This window comes from Mustelus asterias, chromosome 23, assembly GCF_964213995.1.
Source record: "Mustelus asterias chromosome 23, sMusAst1.hap1.1, whole genome shotgun sequence".
NCBI lineage: Eukaryota > Metazoa > Chordata > Chondrichthyes > Carcharhiniformes > Triakidae > Mustelus > Mustelus asterias.
The window spans coordinates 22772569-22798351 of record NC_135823.1 but is presented as its reverse complement, the minus strand read 5'-3'; the positions used below and the strand labels follow the sequence as shown (position 1 = coordinate 22798351).

General features: G+C 41.7%; 1 protein-coding gene across 2 annotated transcripts in view; it reads left to right on the top strand.

Moving 5' to 3' along the window:
- LOC144510568 (uncharacterized) overlaps positions 1-25783 on the top strand; it is a 63726-nt gene that overhangs the window by 6398 nt on the left and 31545 nt on the right. The window contains exons 2-9 of one of the 2 annotated variants that reach the window (XM_078240102.1): positions 2242-2350; positions 5484-5613; positions 8113-8206; positions 8549-8699; positions 16087-16258; positions 22638-22763; positions 23697-23762; positions 25074-25196. In XM_078240102.1, coding sequence (XP_078096228.1) covers positions 2260-2350; positions 5484-5613; positions 8113-8206; positions 8549-8699; positions 16087-16258; positions 22638-22763; positions 23697-23762; positions 25074-25196 — 953 coding nt within the window. In that variant the 5' untranslated portion in view covers positions 2242-2259. The remainder of the gene's footprint in view (positions 1-2241; positions 2351-5483; positions 5614-8112; positions 8207-8548; positions 8700-16086; positions 16259-22637; positions 22764-23696; positions 23763-25073; positions 25197-25783) is intronic. The other variant, XM_078240104.1, reaches the window with a different exon arrangement.

The window sequence follows — 25783 nt, the reverse complement described above, 5'->3', positions numbered from 1 at the left end:
TCTGGGGGGATTCACAGACAAACGCCTCAATCAATGCATGAACAATAGTTAATTTTATGAGCAAGAACAATAGTTAATTTTTACCTTCAGACCCACAGATACTGAGGGTTATTGTTGTATCTTTGCTATCACTCAAACTGAACACAGTTAACCTAGTATGTCCAGGGAATTAAGCTGGGAGTTTCCAGTTACTCACCAGATCCTATTTTGCACCAATTTCACCCTATTCCAGAAACTCCAACTGACTGACTTGCTCCTGGTCTCTGAATACATCAGATTTTAAATTCTCATTCTTGTATTTAAATCTGTCCACAACTTCCTACTACTATTGGGCAACATGGTAGCAGAGTGGTAAGCACTGCTACTTCACAGTGCCAGGGAACCGGGTTCAATTCGGGCCTTGGGTGACTGTGTCGAGTTTGCATGTTCTCCCTGTGTCTGCATGGGTTTCCTCCGGGTGCTCCAGCTTTCTCCCACAGTCCAAAGATGTACAGGTTAAGTGGGTTAGCCGTGGTAAATATGTTGGGTTATGGGGCTAGGACAGGGGAGAAGGTTTAGGTAAGATACTCTGTCAGAGTCAGTGCAGACTCGACGGACCAAACGGCCTCCTTCTGCACTAGGGATTTTATGATTCCATGAACTTTGTGCCCACTGAAGTTGTCGTTAGAAATTTATGTGGTAAATCAACAATTTATATATGTGCATTTTTCTTTCTTTTTTTTTGGAACATGGGCGTCGCTGGCTGGCCAGCATTTATTGCCCATCCCTAGTGCCCTTGTTCAGATGACAGTTGAGAGTCAACCACATAGCTATGCGTCTGGAGTCACATGTAGGCCAGACCAGGTAAGGATGACAGATTTCCTTCCCTAAAGGACATTAATGAACGAGATGGGTTTTTCTGACAGTCAACAATGGTTTCTTGGTCATCAGTCGATTCTTAATTCCAGATTTTTTTATTGAATTCAAATTCCACCACTTGCCGAGTGGAATTTAAACCTAAAATAGCATAACTTCAAACTGCAGGACACCCAAGTGAGAACCAGACAGAAAAGAGAACTAACCTAATGTGGCTACTTCCTGACTGTTCAGCCATATCTTCTGCAGTCACTCTTCCTACAGGCTAATTTAAGCACAGCATCGGCATAACATTAACATCAAATCTTGAGTGTACAAAGGAGGAAACTGACACTTAAAACTGAGCAATATAGGAAGTGCTAATAGTGGCTTTGGTAACATTATGAACAGAATTATTTCCATACTAGCAGACACTCTCAAAACATATTTCCAGTGAAATGATTCTTTGTTACAACAGAACCTTTTTAAATCCCCTTCCTATGCCATGCCCATCCCTTTCAACTCTTTCATATCTCCAACCCTCCCCCCTTCTTCCTATTCCATCCTCTATTTAAACTGTCTTATGGCCTCCTATTCCCCACCCCCATTCCATCCATTGTGTTCCTGTCTCTTCCCATGGTGTCCTGTTCATTCCACTCCTAATCCCTCCAGCAAGAATAACTTTGAGATCCTCCATCAGCGCACATGCACACACATACCCATGTATGCCAGGCCTTGCCCTTTGAGTTAACTCATGATTAATATGGTACAGACTATCCAGTAGTATGCAGTATTACAAATTGGCTCGGAGCAATTCTCACTAGTTTCAATCATCCATAGTTCTTTTTCTGAACTTTATTTATCCAAATGCAATTGAATTTGATTATTTAGTTGTGCACTGGATATGGGTGTTGCTGGATAGGCCAGCATATATTACCCATCTTTTAATTGCTCTCATTACTCATCTCTAATTGCCCTTGAGAAGGTGGTGAAGAGCCACGCCTTGAACTGCTGCAGGCAATGTAGTGTAGGTACACCTAGAGTGCTATTGGAAAGGGAGTTCCAGGATTTTGACCCAGTGACAGTGAAGGAAGGGCAATATAGTTCCAGGTGAGGATGGTGTGGATCTTGCAGGTAAGTGGTATTCCAATGCACCCGCTGTCCTTGCCCATGTAGGTGGTTGAGGTCAGGGGTTTGAAATGTGCCGTTGAAGGACCAGGATTAACAAGATAGATGTTGTGGGAAGTTCAAAATTTGTGTGTGCAGTCAGGCCTCAACTGGGAAGTCATGGTTGATGTGCATTATTGAAGCAGAATGGCAGAGTTCTGTCATACCCAACCAAGAAAGAACAGTACTGACATCAGTTCAACAAAAGCATTCTCACAATGTGAATTTCTCTCTTTACAGTGGTGAGTGGGACTGCAGATGGAGCCAGAGGAGAGTGTTATTGTAATAAGTGATACTGAAGGGGAGAATGATGGTGAAACCTCGGTGTTTATTGTAGAAAATTCTCCAGGTATGTCTTTAGTTGATGATTACAAGCTTTAGATAGCTTTCTTTTATTCCGTAGGAACACTGCTTGGTCTGCTTGTAATTCCAGCAATTTGATTTGATTTCAGCCTTTTGTGCTCGATGCAGCGGACCTCCAAATTACAATTTGAAAACGATTACTTAATTTCCAAACTTTTATGGTGTTAACTCCAATGTTCAAATCGTGTAGCCAGTCATTATTTGCAAAAAAAATGCAGCACTTAAATTTTCAAATCCTTGTCCCTTTTTCTTGAAGGAGTTTGAAATGAATTTGAAGTAACCAAGGGTAAAATGAACCTGGGATAGCTGTCAAATGACCTGTGCACCAGTCAATTAGATAATTTAATGAAATGGCAAAATTGACAAAAGTAATGTCGTCCAAAGTGTCTGTGGACACATTTATATTAAAATTAGAATGTGAAACTGCCCTTTATAACAAAATCATACCCAAGTATAAATGGATTCTTTCATTTTAATGTACAGCAATAATTCACAGACATTCTTTGGCTAGACCCACTAAAAAACCCTGTAGTCCTTTGCATAGTATTGAACTTCTTTTCTAGGTTAGGTAATTTAAAATATTGGTTTATAACCTGTTATTTGATACATGTTTTGAGTAGGTATAGTGTTGATTCATACATTTGTAGTAATTTATCAGCAAAATGATAGATAATGGACTCTTGCTTCAAGTTTTTCCAGTTTTTACCATTTTTTCCCAGTTTGCTTTTTCTATCAGTCCTCTTTGTGCCAACTGTTATCATTCCAACTGTACTGTCTATATCTTTATTGATTTGTTTCTCAACTACCATAAATATAACATATGGCAGGACACTGAACCATATTGGAACAGAAGAATTTTGGCTCACTTGTCTGCAGATCTGTGAAGATAGGATGGGTAGATAATTGGTTAAGAAAGCATATGCAGTGATTTCCTTCATTAACAGTCAGATTGAAGTAACTGGAACTGTATAAACACTAGTTGGGTCACAGCATTGACCTAACCCAACCTGTGTGCAGTTCTGGTCACCAGGTTGCAAGAAGGATGTGATCACAAACAAATGAGGGCACAGGAGATTTCCAAGGATGTTGTCAGCAATGAAGAACTTGGGAAAGATTGAATATGCTAGGATTTTCTTTCTTAAGCAAAGAGTGAAGATTTAATTGAAGGATATAGAAAGGATAGGAAGAACCTATTTCCCAACTGGGGTGGAAGGGGGAATAGATTTAAAGCAATTGGGAGAAGAGTTGGAGGGTAATTGAGATTTTTTTATTTACCCAGAGGGTGATGGGGTCCGAAAGGAGGGCAGGTGCAATAATCCTCATTACTTTAATAAAAAGCATTAGGATGTGCATTTGAAATGCTGTAACCTACAGGGCCACGGATCAAGAGCTAGAAAGTAGGATTAGACCCGATAGCTCTTTTGGCCGGCACAGAGACGAAGGGTTGACTTGTCCCGTGCTGTAAATTTTTCATGTTTCCATCTGCATCCTGGTCTAATATTTTTAGTCTTCCATGGTTATCTTTTCTTTACTGTTCCATCAGTGCTGCTTTTTTTTGTAATGACCGCAGCTCAACTTAATCTGGAGGAATCAGCGTTAACTTTGAGCACATGGGATTTATATAAAATTTATGGCACATTATCCAATCATTCGGTTCAACCGGTCTAAACCAGTATTGATGCTCCATATGAGCCTCCTCCATCCTCCTAATCCTATTAGCATATCATTCTATTCTTTTTCTCTCATGTACATATCTAACTTCTCCTTGAATGCATCATTTATGACAGTTTACTCAGGCAACCAGCTGTTTTTAACACCCCACTGATTCTTATGCATAGGAGGCAGTAGTCTATCTGGTGTGAGATGGCACCATTTGAGGGTGTGGGGCTGCAAACCCACAGTTTGGTGAACACTTTAATTATTTTAATTTGACTTTTTTTGGTAGCCTGTTTGTTTTTTTTAAAAAGTCCAGAGTTCTGTTTGAAATATAAATTATGAATGGAAAATGCTTGATTTTGTCTTGTCAGAAATACAAGTCTTAATTTTAATAAAAAGTGAAAAGTGACAATGTTATCAAAGTTTAAAATTTATTTATTAGTGTCACAAGTAGCTTACATAAACACTGCAATGAAGTTAATGTGAAAATCCCATAGTTGCCAGACTCCGGCACCTGTTCGGGTACACTGAGGGAGAATTTAGCATGGCCAATGCACCTAACTAGCATGTTTTTGGACTTTGGGAGGAAGCCAGAGCACCCGGCGGAAACCCACGCAGCATGGGGAGAATGTGTAGACTCTGCGCAGACAGTGGCCCAAGCTGGGAATTGAACCCAGGTCCCTGGCGCTATGAGGCAGCAGTGCTAACCACTGACACCGTGCTGCCCAAAAATGTGGACTCATGCCATAACCCGTGATTGAACCAGGGACTTTCAGTGTAACACTCTCCCAACTGAGCTGTTTCGGCTTCATTCAGTTAACCTGATAATCCAGGCAGTTGCTGTTTGCTGTTCAATCATAATTTGCCATGAGATCATTTTCAAACTGTGTGCGCGTGTATGTGTTTATGGAACATCCAGGAAACTCAATTCAAAAGAAGGTCTGGTTTTGCTTATTGCACACTCAGAAGAAATCTGATGTTTCTTCTGTCTTCAGTTGAGCTGGAATAGCCTCTGTTAGGGGGAAGTGGTGGCCTAGTGGTATTATCACTGGACTTGTAATCTGAGGACCAGGGTTCAAATCCTACCATGGATGATGGTGAAATTTGAATCAAATTAAAAGTCTAATAATCATAAAACTATCGTCAGAAAAACCCATCTGGTTCACAAATGTCTTTTAGGGAAGTAAATTTGCCATCGTTACCCAGCCTGGCCTACCTGTGACTCCAGACCCATAGCAATGTGGTTGACTTATAAATGCCTTCTGAAATGGTTGTTCAGTTCACGACAATAAAAGCTTGCCCAGCCCATGAGTGAATTTTTAAAAAGTTAATTTGGTTGAGTTAGTTTAAAAGATGTTCATCAAAGGAACTGAACTGTGTTCTTTGGTCCCTCAAGTATAGCAAATGAATTAGTGAATAGTTCAGTTTTGGTTATAAAAAAAAACTATTCAATGTCTTTGCAGCAGATGCTGATGGACCCAAGGAGAAAAGCACCGAAGTAATTGATGAAGAATGCGGACTTGCCATTACATACAGTAAAAAGGGCAATGTGATGCCACATGCACGTTACGATTGTGTGGAGCAAGACTTTACGTATGTAGCATTGAGGGCTGATTGAAAAGAGCTAGTTAGGTGTGAAAGCTTTTCAAGTTTGTATCACCTGATGCTTAGTCATCTCTGAAGATTTCAGTTAAACTGTCTTTTTGCAGTGATTACATGCCTGTAATGCAGTAACTGATTGTACTAATAGGTTAACTAGTGTTATAGTTCCCTGATACACACCAACAAATTGAAGAATAGTGTTTTTCTGTTGCAGTAACTTTAGACAATGTACCACACAATTTTCAATTAGTGTATGTTCTAATGTCGTGGGTAGCTTTTGTTTTGAGAACGTAATTCATATTTTAATTTGAGTTAGATGATCTCTATAAAATATTTGTACTTAGTTTTGTGGATTTATGGCTAGTGTCTATTCAGCGGCTTTTGCGATACATAAAGCCATCATGCTCTGCAAACTCAGGCATCTCAGCCCTATTTAAGGCTATGGGATTCTGACTATAAGCTGTCAGCTTCTCTCTGCAGATGCTGTCTGACCTGAATATTTCCAATGTTTTCTGTTCAGATTTCCAGTAGCTACAGTGCTTTGCTTTTTATTTTAGCATTTATGTTTGTTTATTATTTGCCAGTTATTCTGTTTGAATTTGTTGGTTAATCCTGGAGATTTCGTTTTTAATATTGTTTCCTCGTTGGCAGACACCTGTAAGTTAAAACATCTGTGTGAGCAACCTATGCAATCCAATAGAATAGTTGAATTTAAACTTATACATGGGCAGTAAGCCTCTGATAGATGTGTGTGGCCCACAGTCTAAAACTTGAACAGCTCCTCTTCATGGTATCACCTTTGTATACAAAACAACAATGTTAATTGTCTGTAATCTACCACTCTCATCTCATTAAATTCAGGGACTGGCTCATGGCCAATTCTGGGTGCGTGAACTTCAATTCAACAATTTAAAATTGATATCTTAATATACCGATGATAAAATATATTTTTGAACATTATTATCCAGTGTCAGTATCATGAATTCTCATAGTCAATATTCATTCTTCTCTGCTTCATCAGTGTCCTTTAGACTAAATGGCAAAAGCCCTCTGTTCCAGCTGGAATGTTTTCTACTTTCCAAACAAGTAACCTTTTTATCATTCAGATGATTAACACCTCCATGTCACATAGCAGTCCGAAACACACATCTACAGGGAAATGGATGAGATATTTGTTATCCCCATAGAGACCTATAACAGTTAAAGAAATGGTTTTCCCACTGTCCTGTGGAAAGGATCACAGGACAAGCTTTCATATTTTAAGATTTTTGCTGTAATAAATTAAAATCAACCTTGACTTAACATTACTTGGACAGCAAATACACTAAACTACTGACAAAGTATTTCTTGTTAACTTCTTAACAGTACCAAAAACCCCAACTGCATTTGTACATTGCACCACTCTCAGCAGAAATGCAGATTTGTAGATTCAGGTCCAAATCCCTCCAGTCATTTCAGCAGCCTCCCATTTCCCTGACAGATCAGGGTGAGTCTTACAACATCCTTTTTAAACAAATTCCCCATACGCAATTCTCTGAGCATAATCAAATGGACTTCTAGCTGCAAGGTCCAATTTGGTGACTCCTTGCTTCCCAAGTCTCAAGTCCCATCTGTTCATTTGTTTTCTTTCCGAACATCGAACACGTTAAAAGAAAAAGTTCTGCTCTCTCAATTGTTGCTTCCCTGCCTTGCGCACACAGCAGGATCTCGCGCTGTAGCTTGTGCTCTGTCTCTGGAGTGTGCGTCTGTAAGTCTGGCAGTGGTAAGGCCAGCTTTGCCCTCCTTTGTGTCCTGGTATTTAAGCTTACACTCATTTGATAAGTTTTTGACCTGGGTCCATGTCCCCCATGGCAACTAGGTCACATGGGCTAGGATGATTAGTATGAAGACACGTGCTTCTCTCCACTACTGTTTGAATATTACCTTGAATTAAAAGAGAGTTTAAGTGTTACCATCTTATAAAGTCTTGCATTCTGAGCACCTTCCAAGCTCATTATGAAACGTAGATCCCACGTAGAAAGCTGAAAGATCTGACTTGGCCTGTCAGTTTGCTAGATTCAAATTCAGGTGCAAGAGTAGAAGAACCTGCACTTACCTACCACATTAATCCTCTAATCTACGGTTGTCAGTGATTTGAAAGTAATGCTGCTTCATATTTTTAAAATGGCAGAAATGATTGCAAATAAAATCATCTCACTTCAAAGGTACAAGAATTGATCCTTAATATTCAAATTGTGTTATTCAGTAATGTTTGATTTATAGTGAAGCTCACAAAAATGCATCATTAATTTATGCTTTGGCAGAAAGAGGTGAGTTTTAGGGAAAAGTAGCAGGAGGTGAAGTTAATTTCTTGTCTGAAATTAGTTCCAGTCCTGCTTGTGTCCCCCTGCCATCACCTATTTTCAACATCAATTCTCCAGTGTTCAATTTTAAGAATCTGATTAGTTATATTCTCAATATATTTAAAATAAATTATTTTCTCTGTTTTAGGCGCACAGAAAATGAGATATCGGAGCCTGTGGGTAGCAATTCAAATTTCTGTGAGCAGTGCTATTGTTACATCTGTGACAAGCCTGCTTCTGAGGTGGGTACTACGGGCTGTATTCTTCACAAAAATTACACTGCATCCTTTTAAGGAGTGCAGTGGTAAAATACTGCGAGTGGTTGAGAAAACAGAAATCAAAGTTAGCATCAGGGAAACAGAAAATTTGAAGTAAAAGATTTTCTATTGGGATGCACACCAAATGTGAGTGTTTACAAGTTCAGGGAAAATCAATGCTTTTAACCCCTGCATTGAGTGTAGATTAGACAGAAATAGCTTGCTGTCAATGCACGTTTGTATTAAATATTCAGGTTGATATGCTTTATCGTTACGTGTTTTTAAAATTTGTAACATCCTTCCCTTTTCACCTTTCCTTTATATTAGTGCCAGTACTGGAAGCTTCCTTCAGTTTGCCATTGCAATGCTCACAATAAGAGTGCATACTGGAAAGCACATCATGATGTTGCACTAACCGGTGCGCTCTCGATATTCAATTTCAACCTGGTTGACATTGATTCAGAGCTTCGACATGGAGGTAAATGTTATGGCAAACATTCTTATCAATTCTGTTTTTTGAGCAACGCATTTCAAAAGCTTAATGACTGTGTAACTTTGTAATTTGAGCTCTGCAAGCCAGTGCGTTGACACTGTGGCACTGTATTCAACGTAATATTTCATGTATATTAGTTATGCATTCATCCAGATTATCTGCATTGACACTGATGGATGATAGTCAGCAGTTAATTGCACAAGTGTATTAGGATGAAGCAGTTGCAATTCATAAATATTAGACACCCACAGAAACTGATGAACTTCAACAGAGCTAAGATTTCAACTATTTCAAGTTGATTGTTTGGCATTTAATCTTTACCTTAAGACCATAAGACATCGGAGCACAAAGCAGGCCATTTAGCCCATCGAGTCTGCTCCACCATTCAATGAGATCATGACTGATCTGATATTATAATCCTCAATTCCAATCTTATCCCATAACCCTTGATTCCTTTACTGATTTTAAAAATCTGTCTATCTTCACCTTGAACATACTTAACGACTCAACCTCTACCGCTCTCTATGATAAAGAATTCCATAGATTCACTACTCTCGAAGGAATTCCTTCTCATCTCTGTCTTAAATGGGCAAATGAGATTATGCCCTCTGGTCCTGGACCCTTCCCCAAGGGGAAACAACCTCTCAGCATCTACGCTGTCAAGCCCCATGAAACCTTTATGTCTCAGTAAAGTTGTGCCTCATTCTTCTAAACTCCAATGGGTCCAGGCTCAACCTCTCCTCATAAATCCCTCCATACTCAGGATCAACTTAGTGAATCTTCACTGGATTGCCTCCAATGTCAGTGTATCTTTGATAAGGGGGCCAAAGCTGTTCACATTATTTCAGATGTAAATGCAGTGAGATTTTTTTAAATTTTGTGTTCTATTAATATATAGTGAATGTGCCAAGTATGAGTGAAGCAATGATATATGAAGAGAGATTATAAATGAGGACTGCAATAAATGTTGCAGCTTCAGTCCTAGGGACTCACCAAAGCTAAATGGACAAATGTGCCGTCTAGCACTATACAGATTAGAAAAATCCCAGATTTGTCCTGTGGTGAAGTTATTTAACATAACCAGGATGTGGTGGGAGTGCTCTGGATATCTTTCATGCTCCTTGATCAGAACAAAATAGACTAGGATTCTCATACCTTACTGCTATCCAGTAACTCTTGCTGGAACGTATATTGTGAGGAATAAAGAAAAAGCCATTTAAGTACCAATTCCGAGCGCTAGAAAGACCCACAAGAACATAGTTTTTGTAGGTCTTGTATGAGTTTAAACTTTTAGAAAAGGAAAAAAAGATATTGTTGTCAGGGTTACCACCCATCCAAGATTTTCTGGAATTGCCCTGGAGTTTTCCTTCCTGTCCTGATGTAGGTTTTGTTTCCTGGGATGCTATTTGCCTTGGATTCCTCCAGCAGCGTAAGAGGAGGCTTTCAAGGTCTCCTCTTGTTGCTCCCCAGCATCTTTAGTGCCTGTACATGCCCATTATACTGCTGCAGATGTGCAGGGACCAGCTGACGCTCACCAGGGTGACAGAGGTGATTCAGCACTGAGCAGGCGGAGCAATATTGTTGTTAGTGTTTTGAAAACTTGTGTCCATGAATAGGAACCGAGTTGTGTTGACCTAGCCTTCCTCTGTGTCCAAGAATGTGATGCTGTCTGAAATACTCGTAGATAAAAGCGCATAATTAAAAAAATGATAGAGAGCAAGAACCAATAACTTCATAAAAAAACAATGAATGTGACAAATAGGGGCAAACAAATCTGTCTAACAGTGACAAATAATGTGCTTTGAAAGCATCTCGCAAACAGTAGTGTGTTGAATTTTAAACAAAGGCACACATGATGTAGTGTGTGCAGGAGGGTTTCCTGACAATATGTGGATAGGCCGACAAGAGGTGAGGCCACATTGGATTTGGTACTGGGAAATGAACCAGGCCAAGTGTTAGATTTGGTTGTGGGAGAGCACTTTGGAGATAGTGACCACAATTCGGTGTCTTTTGTTATTGCAATGGGGAGGGATAGGGCCGTACGGCAGGGCAAGGTTTACAATTGGGGGAGAGGTAATTATGATGCGATTAGGCAAGAATTCGGGGGCATAAGATGGGAACAGAAACTGTCAGGGAAAGGCACTAATGAAAAGTGGAACTTTTTCAAGGAACAAATACTGGGTGTCCTTGATAGGTATGTCCCTGTCAGGCAGGGAGGAAATGGCCGAGTGAGGGAACCATGGTTCACGAAAGAGGTGGAATGTCTTGTGAAAAGGAAGAGGGAAGCTTATGTAGGGATGAGGAAACAAGGTGGCTCGATTGAGGGTTACAAGTTAGCAAGGAATGAGCTGAAAAAGGGGCTTAGGAGAGCTAGGAGGGGACATGAGAAGTCCTTGGCGGGTCGGATCAAGGAAAACCCCAAGGCTTTTTACTCTTGTGTGAGGAATAAAAGAATGACCAGGGTGAGGTTAGGGCCGGTCAAGGACAGTAGTGGGAACTTGTGTATAGAGTCAGTAGAGATAGGCGAGGTGATGAATGAATACTTTTCTTCAGTGTTCACCAAGGAGAGGGGCCATGTTTCTGAGGGAGAGAGGGTGTTACAGGCTAATAGGCTGGAGGAAATAGATGTTCGGAGGGAGGATGCATTGGCAGTTTTGAATAAACTGAAGGTCGATAAGTCCCCTGGGCCTGATGAAATATATCCTAGGATTCTTTGGGAGGCAAGGGATGAGATTGCAGAGCCTTTGGCTTTGATCTTTGGGTCCTCACTGTCCACAGGGATGGTGTCAGAGGACTGGAGAGTGGCGAATGTTGTTCCTCTGTTTAAGAAAGGGAATAGAAATGACCCTGGTAATTATAGACCGGTTAGTCTTACTTCGGTGGTTGGTAAATTGATGGGAAAGGTCCTTAGGGCTGGGATTTACGGCCATTTAGAAAGATGCGGATTAATCCGGGATAGTCAGCACGGATTCGTGAAGGGCAAGTCGTGCCTCACAAATTTGATAGAATTTTTTGAGGAGGTAACTAAGTGTGTTGATGAAGGTAGGGCAGTTGATGTCATATACATGGATTTTAGTAAGGCGTTTGATAAGGTCCCCCATGGTCGGCTTATGATGAAAGTAAGGAGGCGTGGGATAGAGGGAAAGTTGGCCGATTGGATAGGTAACTGGCTATCTGATCGAAGACAGAGGGTGGTGCTGGATGGAAAATTTTCAGACTGGAGGCAGGTTGCTAGCGGAGTGCCACAGGGATCGGTGCTTGGTCCTCTGCTCTGTGATTTTTATTAATGACTTGGAGGAGGGGGCTGAAGGGTGGATCAGTACATTTGCTGATGACACCAAGATTGGTGGAGTAGTGGATGAGATGGAGGGCTGTTGTAGGCTGCAAAGAGACATAGATAGGATGCAAAGCTGGGCTGAAAAATGGCAAATGGAGTTTAACCCTGATAAATGTGAGGTGATTCATTTTGGTAGGACTAATTTAAATGTGGATTAGAAGGTCAAAGGTAGGGTTCTGAAGACTGTGGAGGAACAGAGAGATCTTGGGGTCCATATCCACAGATCTCTGAAGGTTGCCACTCAAGTGGATAGAGCTGTGAAGAAGGCCTATAGTGTGTTGGCTTTTATTAACAGGGGGTTGGAGTTTAAGAGCCGTGGGGTTATGCTGCAACTGTACAGGACCTTGGTGAGGCCACATTTGGAATATTGTGTGCAGTTCTGGTCACCTCACTATAAGAAGGATGTGAAAGCGCTGGAAAGAGTGCAGAGGAGATTTACCAGGATGCTGCCTGGTTTGGAGGGTAGGTCTTATGAGGAAAGGTTGAGGGAGCTAGGGCTGTTCTCTCTGGAGCGGAGGAGGCTGAGGGGAGACTTAATAGAGGTTTATAAAATGATGAAGGGGATAGATCGAGTGAACGTTCAAAGACTATTTCCCCGGGTGGATGGAGCTATTACAAGGGGGCATAACTATAGGGTTCATGGTGGGAGATATAGGAAGGATATCAGAGGTAGGTTCTTTACGCAGAGAGTGGTTGGGGTGTGGAATGGACTGCCTGCAGTGATAGTGGAGTCAGACACTTTAGGAACATTTAAGCGGTTATTGGATAGGCACATGGAGCACACCAGGATGATAGGGAGTGGGATAGCTTGATCTTGGTTTCAGCTAAAGCTCGGCACAACATTGTGGGCCGAAGGGCCTGTTCTGTGCTGTACTGTTCTATGTTCTATATATGATGGTACAAAAAGTGAATTCTCACTCTATCCAGTTGGTCTGAAGGTAAAGGCATGGCTGGGGGTTTCAGGAGCAGATGAACTGAGAGGGGCAGAGAAAGACACTGTTACAGAGGTGATCTTGGTATTTGAGCACAGATGGGGCTGGAAGCTTGGTTGAAGGTCAGGTAGATTGCCAAAGGTGAAATTGATCTAGTTCAACCTGAAGACAGTGAACAGGGAAAGGGATACTGTTGATTGCTAGGGAATAGGGAAGCCAATGGCTTTGGTCCCAATATTTAATTGAAGGCCTTTTCTGTTCATCTGATACTTGAAGTCAGACAAACAGCGTGACAGATCAGGCAGTGGAAGGGTTGAAAGAGGTGTTGAGGTCAACCACTATACCAGCAATGTTTTTTTTGATTTGTTAACCAGATGGGAGTGTTATTGGTATAGTCAGCATTTTTTGCCCTAAGAGCTTTTGAGAAGGCCTTTGTGAGCCTCTGCTATTCACGTGGTCCAGCTGCACCTATGGTGCTGTAGGGACAGTGAAAGTGTCCGTTAACCCTACCTTGTGACATTGAAAGTCCAGTGATATAGTTCCAAGTCAGAATGCTGAGCGACTTGGACAGGAAAATGCAGGTGGTGTTCCCATGTCTGCTGCCCTTGTCCTTCTGGGTGGGAGAGATCACTAGTTTGGAAGCTGCTGTTGAAGATAGTTTGGCAAGTTGCTGCAGGCCATTTTATGAATGTTCCACGCTGCAGACACATGCTTCAGTGATCATGGTGGAGGACAGTGAATGTTTAAATTAATGGATGAAGTACTGATCAAGTGGGCCACTTTGTCCTGGATGATGAGCTTCTTGAGTGTTGTTGGAACTGCACTCATCCAGGCAAGTGGAGAGTATTCCATCACACTCCTGAATTGTGCTTTGTAGATGGTGGACAAGGTTTAGGGAATCGGGTTACCATAGAATTTCCAACATCTGACATACTCTTGTAACTATAGTATTTTTATAACTGGTGTCCTTAATTTTCATTGTTCTTATAGTTAATGGTACCTTCGAGCAAGTGTTGCATTGAGAATAGACGTATTGGGCGGGATTTTATGGCCACGCTTGCCCCAAAGCCATAAAATCCCGCCTGAGGTCAGCAGACATTTCTATTGTCTGTCAGTCGTCCGCTCTGATTCTGTGGCGGGCGGGACAGTAAAATTGCGACCACTATATCTGTGTGAAAACAGGTGTACCATTTTTCTGAAATTGAAATTGAAATAGTGTTTGTAATATTTAGTTTCTTGAAATACGTCAGAAACTGCTAGCTGACAGAACAGTTTTATTTAACTCTCCCTGCAGTCCATTCTCACAAAGACAGATCATAGCCCAACATCTTGGCTGCCACAGATATTTGCTTCACACTGTGGTATTTCTGAAATCTTTTTGTCCATTCCAACAAACTGTCTTAGCCTGGCCAGGGAGCAATGAGCTCTGCTGGGCCAGTCTTCTTGCACAGCTCTTTAATCCAAGCTTCACTCCTTCCTATTTGCTATGCACATTTCCCCAATGTCTGGGGAAGGACTGGAGGGTGTCTAGACAGGAGGCAAAGAGTTGTCTGGATGGAGTGGGAGTTGGAGCTGGAGCTTGCAGCCAGTGTCTCAAACACAGCCAGCCTTGGCATCAGAGACAGGGAGCACTCAGCACTGCGTCTTCTCCCCAATGAAACAAAGCCTCAACTTCAAAATTCTCAACCTTGTTTTCAAATCTCTCATCACTCTGCCCCTCCCCCTGTAACCTTCTGTATTTCATTCACATTGCTCCTCCAATTCTAGGTTTGTTGCACACAACTAATTTTAACAGACTGTGAGTGAGCACTCTGAGAGGGAAGGGTAGGAAATGAGTTGTCAAGTTCTGGTGGGTTAATGGGTAGGGGGAGGGGTTTGACCAGTTTTAAACACCCTGAACCCCCACTCCCATCTCTCTCCACCCTCACCCTAGGTCAACAACATCTCCAGCAGCCCCCCCCAACTGAAACGTCCCTTAGATTTTTCCCACAGAGTTGGCCATGCAATTCTGAATACAAGTGGGCGGAAAATGGTAAACATAATGGTATGTGGTACTTCTGAATCTGTGTCTGAGCATAGTGAAAGTGAATAAGTTCAAAAACTTTACAATCTGTCAAGACTTCAAACAGGAAGAAGTAGCCTGCATTGTGTATTGAGTTAATTTACACCTGTCAAACTTCCTTATCTATCTCTGTTACATTTACCCACACAATTTCATTCTTGCTCAGTGTGTGCTTTCACTGTATGATGTTGACAAGTAACCTGGCTGTGCCACACTTGCTACCTGGTCAATGTTTCCCCACTGTCCTGTCCAACATTTCTCCTTAGCTAACGCCATTAATGTCGTTCAGTTCATTGTGGGATCTTGCTCTGAAAAATGCATTCCCCCACACACAACTGTTTCTTACTAAATCAATATGAACTTTTTGTCAAATTTCTCAGTGATTTAAAAAAAAATTTAATCTTTCATGGGATGTGGGCATCATTTGGCTAGGCCAGCATTTGTTGCCCATCTCTGAATGCTGTTGAGCAAGCGTCGGTGAGTTGCTGCCTTGTGTGCATGTGGTGTAGGTACGCCCACAGTGCTGTTAGGAAGAGAGTTCCAGGATTTTGACTCGGTGAGAATGAAGGAATTATAGTCCAAGTCAGAATTGTGCGTGACTTGGCAGGGAGCTTGCAGTGGTGATGTTCCCATGCATCTACTGCCCTTGTCTTTCTAGGTGGAGCTGTTGGCTACCTTTCAGTTCAACTAGCAGGCATTCTCTATATTTGTAGCAATGGGCAAAGTTACACATCCATGGCGACCCAGACACCTAACACAACGCCTGTGTGTTCAATACCGGCTATTCAACAATGACAAGCAGACAGCTTGTCAAACCAATGAATATACAGGCGGATGATGAAATAGGTTTCAGCACATCAGAGGTGGGGAAGATCCCGAGTATTTGAAACTTTGGAATATATTATTTTCCTATGCCCTCATCTTTGAATTTCATGAATTAAATAATAACTTGGGAACTGTTAGTAATTCCTGTTTGACTCCCCTTGCAGTTCGAGAGCAAATCATCTTGGTCTAATGCACACTTTCAATTGTTTTTTTCAGGAGCCTTATTGCAGAAATTTTGGTTAGAGCTTGCCTTGGAATATAACAAGTATTTGATGGGAATAATAACCACTCGGAATTGCCTGATTCCATGTATTTGTATTTGTCACAAGCAAGTCCAAGTGTTCTGTGAAATGTGCCAGATGAACCATGTTGAGGTCCGGTTGTACAGGTACACTGTCTGAAATCCATCTTTCTTTTTGTCTTTCTAAAATGCCTTGGAAACTTAGCACTGACCTGAGACTGAGCACGTAATCTAGGCACGCACTTAGGTGAGAGAGTGCTGTACTGTCAGATGAGATATAAAATTGTGGCCCCATCTGCTCTATGGATGTAAAAGATGCCATGGTTCACCAACTTCGCCCCTTTGCCTCCTCCCTATGCTATGGCACTCCACATCAGACCAGTTGTCCCTGTGCTAGGCCAATCCTTCCATTATTATGCAACACCTCTATTGCTGTCCAAAATGAAACTACCAGCAGTTATGATTTTGCTACCCTTGTGGAATAAGGCAGTTGGAAATTCATGTCTACTGCTTGAAAATGACATTTGATTTGCGTACCGTAAACCAACGTTTTGGTTAAGAACCATGTCTCGTCTAATATTCCCTCCAAGCTGCGTGGGTGTACAGCAGTCTAGAACATAGTGTAGGTCAAACAGGCTGCCTGTAAGAAGTTCAAGTGATGTGGATGTGCAGCAGTCTAAAAGGATCACAATGCAACAAACTGCACGCAGTGAAAGAAAATTAGAATGTTGGTCTTGTCTCACTAGAATACTATCCAGGCCACTTTCTTTAAAGACTGCAGCTCAAAGGCCAGTATATGCATTAGGGGCACAACATTATAATCTCCAGAAAGCTTGTGTCAATTCCAGAAAGCAAATTAGAGTAAAAAAGACGGCCTCTTCCACCTGTAAACAAGGCTATGTTATTGAGCATTGAGTGTGCAAAGTCACCAATTAAATGAGAGCTTGCTTATGGGAATTGTCCATGATGCTAATACAAGAGGGAGTGTCCTATTTTTGTAATGAGCTGTGTACTCTGATGTATTTTATGAAAAAAGCTATAACAGGCCATTGGGATGAGTCCTTATGAGCAGATTTTCCCACAAGTCTGCTCTGCCATTTAGGTAAGATTATGAGCAATCTTCTACTTCAAATTTCCCAACTTATTCCCAAATCCCTCTGTATCCAATAATTTAGTGTTTATTTAGAAACTGAAGGTAGGCTTGTTACTTTATTTTGATTTTCAAACTTCTATGATGCTGGCTGCTATATTAATTAAAGGAGTCTGTTAATATTGAATTAAACTTTCCACATTCACTCAAGTAATTTCCTGTTGACCATCATTCTCCTCTCGGTCAAGATTGCCGCCTTTGTGGTCTCCAGACACTACAGCAGCAGAAAGTAGAGTTATTGCTGTGTATTAACCAGTTTGTTGTGGCAACATTGTCTATTAAAATCTACAGCTGAATTTAGTATGTAAGTACTTCATTGTACACCTGGATGTTTTTTGAGCAAAGACAGTTGTTAACGTTGGTTAAAGCTATAGTACCACCTTTTTCAGCGTGTGGTATAATACAGTACAAAAGGAAACCATTTGGTCCATCAAGTTTGCACTGGCTCTTTTAAAGAGCGATGTGGAGATGCCAGCGTTGGACTGGGGTAAACACAGTAAGGAGTCTAACAACACCAGGTTAAAGTCCAGCAGGTTTATTTGGTAGCAAATGCCATTAGCTTTCGGAGCGCTGCTCTTTCGTCAGATGGAGTGGATATCTGCTCATAAACAAGGCATACAGAGGCACAAACTCAAGTTACAGAATACTGATTAGAATGCGAATCTTTACAGCTAATCAAGTCTTAAAGATACAGACAATGGGAGTGGAGAGAGCATTAGGCAGAGGTTAAAGAAATGTGTATCGTCTCCAGACAGGACAGCCAGTGAGATTCTGCAGGTCCAGGCAAGCTGTGGGGGTTACCGATAGTGTGACATGAACCCAAGATCCCGGTTGAGGCGTCCTCATGTGTGCAGAACTTGGCTGTCAGTTTATGCTCAGCGACTCTGCGCTGTCGTGTGTTGTGAAGGCCGCCTTGGACAACGCTTACCCGAAGATCAGAGGCCCAATGCCCGTGACCGCTGAAGTGCTCCCCCACAGGAAGAGAACACTCTTGCCTGGTGATTGTCGAGCGGTGTTCAACGGATGAATGAACACCGCTCGACTATCACCAGGCAAGACTGTTCTCTTCCTGTGGGGGAGCACTTCGGCGGTCACGGGCATTCGGCCTCTGATCTTCGGGTAAGCGTTGTCCAAGGCGGCCTTCATGACACACGACAGCGCAGAGTTGCTGAGCAGAAACTGATAGCCAAGTTCCGCACACATGAGGACGGCCTCAACCGGGATCTTGGGTTCATGTCACACTATTGGTAACCCCCACAGCCTGCCTGGACCTGCAGAATCTCACTGGCTGTCCTGTCTGGAGACGATACACATTTCTTTAACCTGTGCCTAATGCTCTCTCCATTCACATTGTCTGTATCTTTAAGACTTGATTAGCTGTAAAGATTCGCATTCTAATCAGTATTCTGTAACTTGAGTTTGTGTCTCTGTATGCCTTGTTTATGAGCAGATATCCACTCCATCTGACGAAGGAGCAGTGTTCCGAAAGCTAATGGCATTTGCTACCAAATAAACCTGTTGGACTTTAACCTGGTGTTGTTCAAACTTTTACTCTTTTAAAGAGCAACCCAATTTGCCTCATTCAGTGGCTCTCCATTATTAATCCAATTCGCTATTGGGCAGCACACTGCAAATCTGAACTGCCCATTGTGTGAAAAAGTTTTTCCTGTCTCATGTTCTTTGCCAGTCATCTTTAAAATCTGTGTTCCCTAGTTACTGATGAACAGCTTCTGGAAACAGTTGCTCTTTCTTTACTCCATCAAACCCTTAATTTCAACGCTTCTGTCAAATTTCCTTTTGGTCTTCTCTGCTCTAAGGAGAACAACCATAGCTTCTCCAGTCCATCCGTGTGATCCTTCATCCCTGGAATCATTCGAGTGAAGTTTTTCTGTACCTTCCCCAAGGCCTTCATGTCCTTTGTAAAGTGTGGTGGCCAAAATTGTGTGGACCAAAGCCATCAAAAGCAATGCACTGCACCATTTGGAACTGCAAGCTGAAAGTGCAGCAGTGCCAGTGTGATGGTAGGAAGAGGGCATTAAATAGCGCAGTAGTTAATATAATGCAGAAATGTTACCAGGCCACCTAATAAACTAAAGACGATATACATATTAATATCTATTAGTGTTGATCGTCTGAATTAATGGATCAGAGGTTTATGTAAGTTAATTCAGCTGGTAGTGTAGAGGTGAATACTCCTGTACAAAGCAGGAAAGTCCCAGGTTTGATTATGATGATGCAGCTAATGCCAGTGATGGGTGTGCTGCAGGTAGTCAGCTAAAGTGCCTCAGGTGAAAGAAGAGAGGAAGTTGGAATGGTTTCCTGTTCTTGATTGCTAAACACTGACCTCTGCTGGTAGTGTGTTTGTAGATCTGTTGGATAAAGCCAGGAACTGGCTCAGGATCTGCTGGCTGAGACATGAAACATAATTGCATGATTAAGACGTTGGAAACTGTCCGGTTGTTTTGGAATTGATCCCAGTGTTAAGAGCACCTTAAATTGAGAGTGGGCAAGGGAAGATTTTTTTTTAAAGTTTGCAGTGATTTTTGAGATTCATGTAGACTAAATTGCCTAAGTGGTCCAAAACTCAAAACCTAGATGAGAATGAGTGTATTGACGCAGTTTGGCGTTGAAGTTGTGAATTAAACACATTTGGACACTTGAATATGCTGTCAAATTTGCATCTTCTGCTGTCTGCATTTAGGGCAAATGTACTTCTATTTAAAAAGTACATGTTTCAGCCCCAGCATAAATTTGAACATGTGAAACTAAGTTGATCAATTTGTTAATTTAATGAGCAACACTTAACTGATGTTTGTGATTAAACCTGAGAAATAAGAATTGCCAAGGTAAAAGCAGTGCGCTGAATTTTGATAGCAGCTAAGCAGCCATCGCTCTGTTATAATGGAATAAACTGGACAGCGGCTTTTAGACCTGTGTAGTTGACATGGAAATCCAGAACTTGCTGTCAGAGACGCAAGATATTTGCTCCTGCACAAGGTTTTTATTCATTTACAGGATGTGGGTATTGCTGGCTAGGTCAGCACTTATTGCCCATCCCTAGTTGCCCTTCAGAAGGTGGTGGTGAGCCACCACCATGAACCGTTGCAGTCCCTGAGGTGTAGATACAGCCAAGAGTGCTGTTAGGGAGAGAGTTCCAATATTTTGACCCAGCGACAGTGAGGGAACGGTGATATATTTTCAAGTCAGGATGGTGAGTGACTTGCAAGAGAACCTCCTGGTGGTGGCGATCCCAGGCGTCTGCTCTTGTCCTTCTAGTGGTCATGGGTTTGACAGATGCTGCCTAAGGAACCTTGGTAACTTCCTGCAGTGCATCTTGTAGATAGTACACACGGCTGCCACCGTTCATTGGTGGTGGAGGGATGGAATGTGGATGGGGTGTGTGCGTGCGTTGGTGCGTGTGCATGCGTGGAGTCTGTATCCCATTGGTCACGACAGGATCAGATGCTGGCTCCAGAGCAAGTTGCTGCTTAAAGCCAGTGGGCAGAAATTTCTTATGTCACTGACTGCAAAATCCAGGCCAGCGTGTACCTGTGACTCTAATAGTGCACACCTCTGGTGTAAGCTGTGATGTTACTGTCTTTGCCATTCCATTGCAAATTAACCTATTTGATAGACCATCATTTCTTTTGTCTTAAAAGTGTGAACAGGGCTTAAAAGCGGAATCAACATGTTGTTTGGGATTGTTCAAAGGGAGCTGGTATGGTGTGGGTAGATGACAACTCTAAAATGCTGTAGAGTTGATTTAGATTACTTCCAAACAGCTGCTAGAGCCTTTGATTCGTGGTGCACTGACAAGACAGTGGGGGGAAAAAATGCTTTTATATAGCACCCTTCAAAACCAGTGATGCCTCAGTAAGAACATATGAGTCGGTAAATTTACATTTCTGCGAAGCTTCGGATTTGGGTCGTTCCAGCTGCAGCAACTTGAACTCCCATATACCAATATGTCCTATCCAAAATTCTACCTATTGCTAACTCTTCACTAGCACTGCTTTCTCCTCACTCATTCCACTGGGGGCCACTTGGCTCGTAACCTCCTTACAGCCATGGTCTAAACATGGACAAAATAATTAAACGATTCCTTGTACTGAAGCAGCCTGTGCCTATATTCAACAAAACCTGGACAACTGTCAGGGACGATGAATGGCAAATAATATTTATGTCATACAAGTTCCAAGTGATGACCATCTCTAACATGATAATCTAGCCATCTCCCCCTCGACATTCAATGGCAATACCATCACTGAATTCCCCCATTATCAACATTCTGGGGGCTTACCATTGACCAGAAGCTGAACTGGACTAGCCATTTGAATACTATGGCTGCAAGAGCAGATTAAAATTCTGAGGCTACAAACTCAAAGTCTACAAGTCAGGTGAGTGATGATCCACTTGCCTGGATGAGTTTGACGCCAGCCACTCTGAAGAAGCTCAACAACATTTAAGACAAACCAGTCCGTCTCATCAGCACTCTATCCACCAACTTGGAATTAATACCCTGCTCCACTGACGCACATTGGCAGCAGTGTATACTATATACAGGATGCACTGCAGCAACTCACCAAGGCTCCTACGACAGCACTTTCCAAACCCACAAGCTCTATCACCTAGAACGACAAAGGCAATAGATGCATGGGAACAGCACCACTTGCAAATACCAATCCTGGCTTGGAACTATATTGATGTCCCTTCACTGTTACTGGGTCAAAATCTTGGAATTCCCTTCCAGCCAACACTGTGGATGCAGTTGGACTGCAGTGATTCAAGGAGGATGCTCATCATCATAATCTCGAGGGCAATTAGGGATGGGCAACTAGAATATAAGAACTAGAAGCAGGAGTAGGCCATCAGGCCCCTGGAGCCTGCTCCACCATTCAATAAGATCATGGCTGATCTTTTTGTGGACCCAGCTCCACTTGTCAGCCCGCTCACCGTAACCCAAAATCTATCCATCTTTGCCTTAAAAACATTCAACGAGGTAGCCTCAACTACTTCACTGGGCAGGGAATTCCACAGATTCTTAACCCTTTGGGTGAAGAAGTTCTTCAACTCAGTCCTAAATCTGCTCCCCCTTATTTTGAGGCTATGCCCCTTTGATTCTGGCCTTGCCAGCAATGTGTCCATATCCCAAGAAAGAATTTTTTAAAAGTATTTTGTTTCCTTTATGACTGTGCTGTGGTTCTGTCAAGCAGCCGACTGATGCAAGTACTGAATCTAGCTCTTCATAAACCTGTTTTCCCATGTTTGCGAGTAAAATTTGTAACACATTCTATTAACAGCCCTGGCCTTTTATGTAGGGAGTTGGCGTGTGGGTAGCTTGACTATTTTACTAATGTTACTCCTTTCTTCCTGCAGTTACACACCTGTGTTTAATATAGTGAACAACTTTCTGCGTCAGGCTGAGAAAGAAAAGTCAAAAGCCGCTGCCATTATGATGATCGGGGTTGCAAAAGAAATTCTCCTTCACAAACAGCCTCCGCAGTTAGTTCATTTTTTGTGTGTTTTCTTGTGTATTTGTAAGAATTAGATTTTGGGGATCCCTTAGTAAAGGCATCTGGTGATTTGTTAATAAGCCTTGCTGACCAAAAGGCCTTGGTTTTGATTCTTGATCTGTGCCGATAATACAGTATTTATATCTCCGCAGTTATACTCAGTGCCACTGACTTGAGAGAAAAAGAGCACAACTCTGACTATTTGCCATGTAGTAACTCCCACTGGAAAGTACATGTTTAGTCGTCTGAATGCACGATCATGCTTAGCTGTAATATGCTTCTTCTGTTGAGTGACCCGCGGTCATTTTCTTGTCAATTAAACCTTTTAGTTACGTCTCAAGTTCTGTTTGCTCAGGTTCTTTGTGCCACCCCACTTCATTTTCCCTCCTGATACTCAGAAACTGATTTCATTCTGACACTTTAACAATGTTGGTCAGTAACTAGCTGCTAGACGTTCAGTGTGGAAAAATGTGTCTTGCCCTTGGCATATATTCTCCTGTCTTTTCTCTACTTTCTCTTCCACCCTACTGTACCCTTCCCTAACCTTGGAGCTGCAGACGGGTCAGATTCTACCACGCCCACACCCTTCACTCTCGCTTCTATAAAAGGTCCATTCCATGTGGGATACAGTTGAACTTTTATTCCTTCTCAAAGTAATAAAAGCCAAAAAACTTCTTAAATATAAAGAGAAGTTTAAAGTGGCAAGCTACCTTCGTAAGTTCCTAGCTGAATAATAATTCACGAGTGGGGGCAATATCCAAACAAATTTCTACTGCTTGAAGCACATATGCAGTCGGTGATGTGGAATAGTCGGTTCTGAACACCACCTTCGTATCAAAGCAGAGTCTAGTACCTGTCGTATTTTGCTATTTCTTAAAACGGAAGATCTTTTGCCCGATTCATTTAGCTTGTATTTTAACAGGGAGGTTTTCAACAAAGATGACCAGACGTCAACCCCAAGACAGGCTGTTCCACTATTTATGCGCAGGTAAGATGTGTATTTATTCTAGGATAAAATGTTGATCATAGTGTGTGAACTTTTAAGGTGCGATTTTGGGATTCCATCAGAATTGGGAGTACTGGCAAACTTCCACCTCGCATTGTTAACTCCACTTTCTTTTTTTGGATTTCCAGTGCATACAATTTTTCACTGTTTTGTGTAATACATTTTATATCATTGATGCACAGAAGATTTCCATGATGTAAATTCTATGCATTTCAAGGTCCTGGTTTCCTTGATCAACCCCCCCCCCCAGTAGAATGCTTCAGAAGATCGGTAATTTCCGTTTGGCCAATTTTACTATCATGTCCTACAATGTCAACTAAAACTTGCTGGCAATTACTAGTAAGAGAAAATAAATGAAGGTTTTAAAAGTGCTACATAAATGCAAGTTGTCACTTTTGCTCCACTCTATCAAATCATCAAAACACCAAGTTCTCATGAGACATTCTCTGACTGCTGATTTCAGCTGCCTGAAGGGATGTGCTTAATGTTGACTTGGGGATAAGTTCCACAGTTAACAACGGGTGAAAAACAACCTAACGACTAGGCTGTCCGATTTGCACCTTGTATGGCTTTTCATATTAATTGTAAGTGGGTTCAAATTTTCTAGCCAGTAGAATTTCACAGCAGAATGGCTCATTGAAAGAGCCATCCATTTTGTTCCACTATCCTGCACTCTCCCCATAGCCTGCAAGTTTTGCCCATTCTAGTATGCATTCCTTTTGAAAATTATAATTGAATGTGTTTCTACCACTCTTTCAGGCATTGGATACTGGATCAAAGCAACTCACTGCATAATACAAAGGTCCTATCTCCCCTTCAGATCTTCTGGTGCTAACTTTGTTAAATCAGTTTCCTTTGGTTACTGATGCACTTGTCAGCAGAAATAGTTTCTCTTTATTTATTCTTTTCAGAAATCCTCATCCTTTTGAAAGCCTCTTAAATTTTCCCTCGACTTTTCCTGCAGTATAAAAAATCAATCCCAGATTCTCCTCTTCCCATTTTCTGGCAGCAACATTGGTGTAATGCAGCAGACTATTTATAGCAGGAGGACTAAATAGTCTTGCTTTAGAATACCAAATATAGATGCAAGACTGAAAGTATATTATCTTTCCAAAAGTTGGAAATCGAATTAACAGAGGGAAAAAATCTAAGGAACTGTGCTTGAATGCAAGTTTTAGAACAAGAGATCTGAATTGGGCTGGTCAAATACTTTCTTTTGTAGTTGTTTATTATTACTAGTAAGGCACGATAGCAGCACATCTTACTCAGTACGGTTGTTATTTTATTTTACAGAATCATCTATTCGTTACAGAGAATGCTTGTATTGAGTGATTTTCCCCCTCACCTATTTAACAAGCTCAAAGTCTTCTATAAAACTTTTCCACTTCCTTCTTACTGCTATGCTTTTACTAATAGGTGAGTGTTTCTCTCACTATTCTGTGATACTGAATATGTCTGAAAATGTTTAGACATTTTAAATAGGAAGAGAGAATGGGGGATTCTGCCTTCTCAAATGTTTATGGTAGTACCAGTGCAGGTTCCATCTGGTGACATTTTCTGCATCTTGACAAAAAAGGATTTTTGCTGCAACTATTGGGTTTCAAACCTATCTTGTTGTGTAATTAGTGATTCCTTACCAGCAGTTTTGAAGCAGACAGGGCACTTTAAGGTAATGCATGCATGATGTCATCGGCCGTTTGCGGAGATAACGGGGCACAGAAAAATCGCAGCCTGTAATACACCACATCTTACTAAAGCTGTCTAGTTTGTTGAATTTCCGTGGCCTCCTAGCCCCCATCTTGCGAACGCCACACAGGGCGACAAGGGAGTTGAACAATGCATGCAGCCACCCTGAGGGAAAAAAACTCTTCAAAGTTCAAAGAAAATAACTTGGAAGAGAAGCTCACCACATGCTCCACCTGAAATGAACTTGGAAGCCATGAGTAGCAATTACTCTGCAACAGCAAATCTAGACCTGGGGTGTTTTAAAACAAAAGAAAACA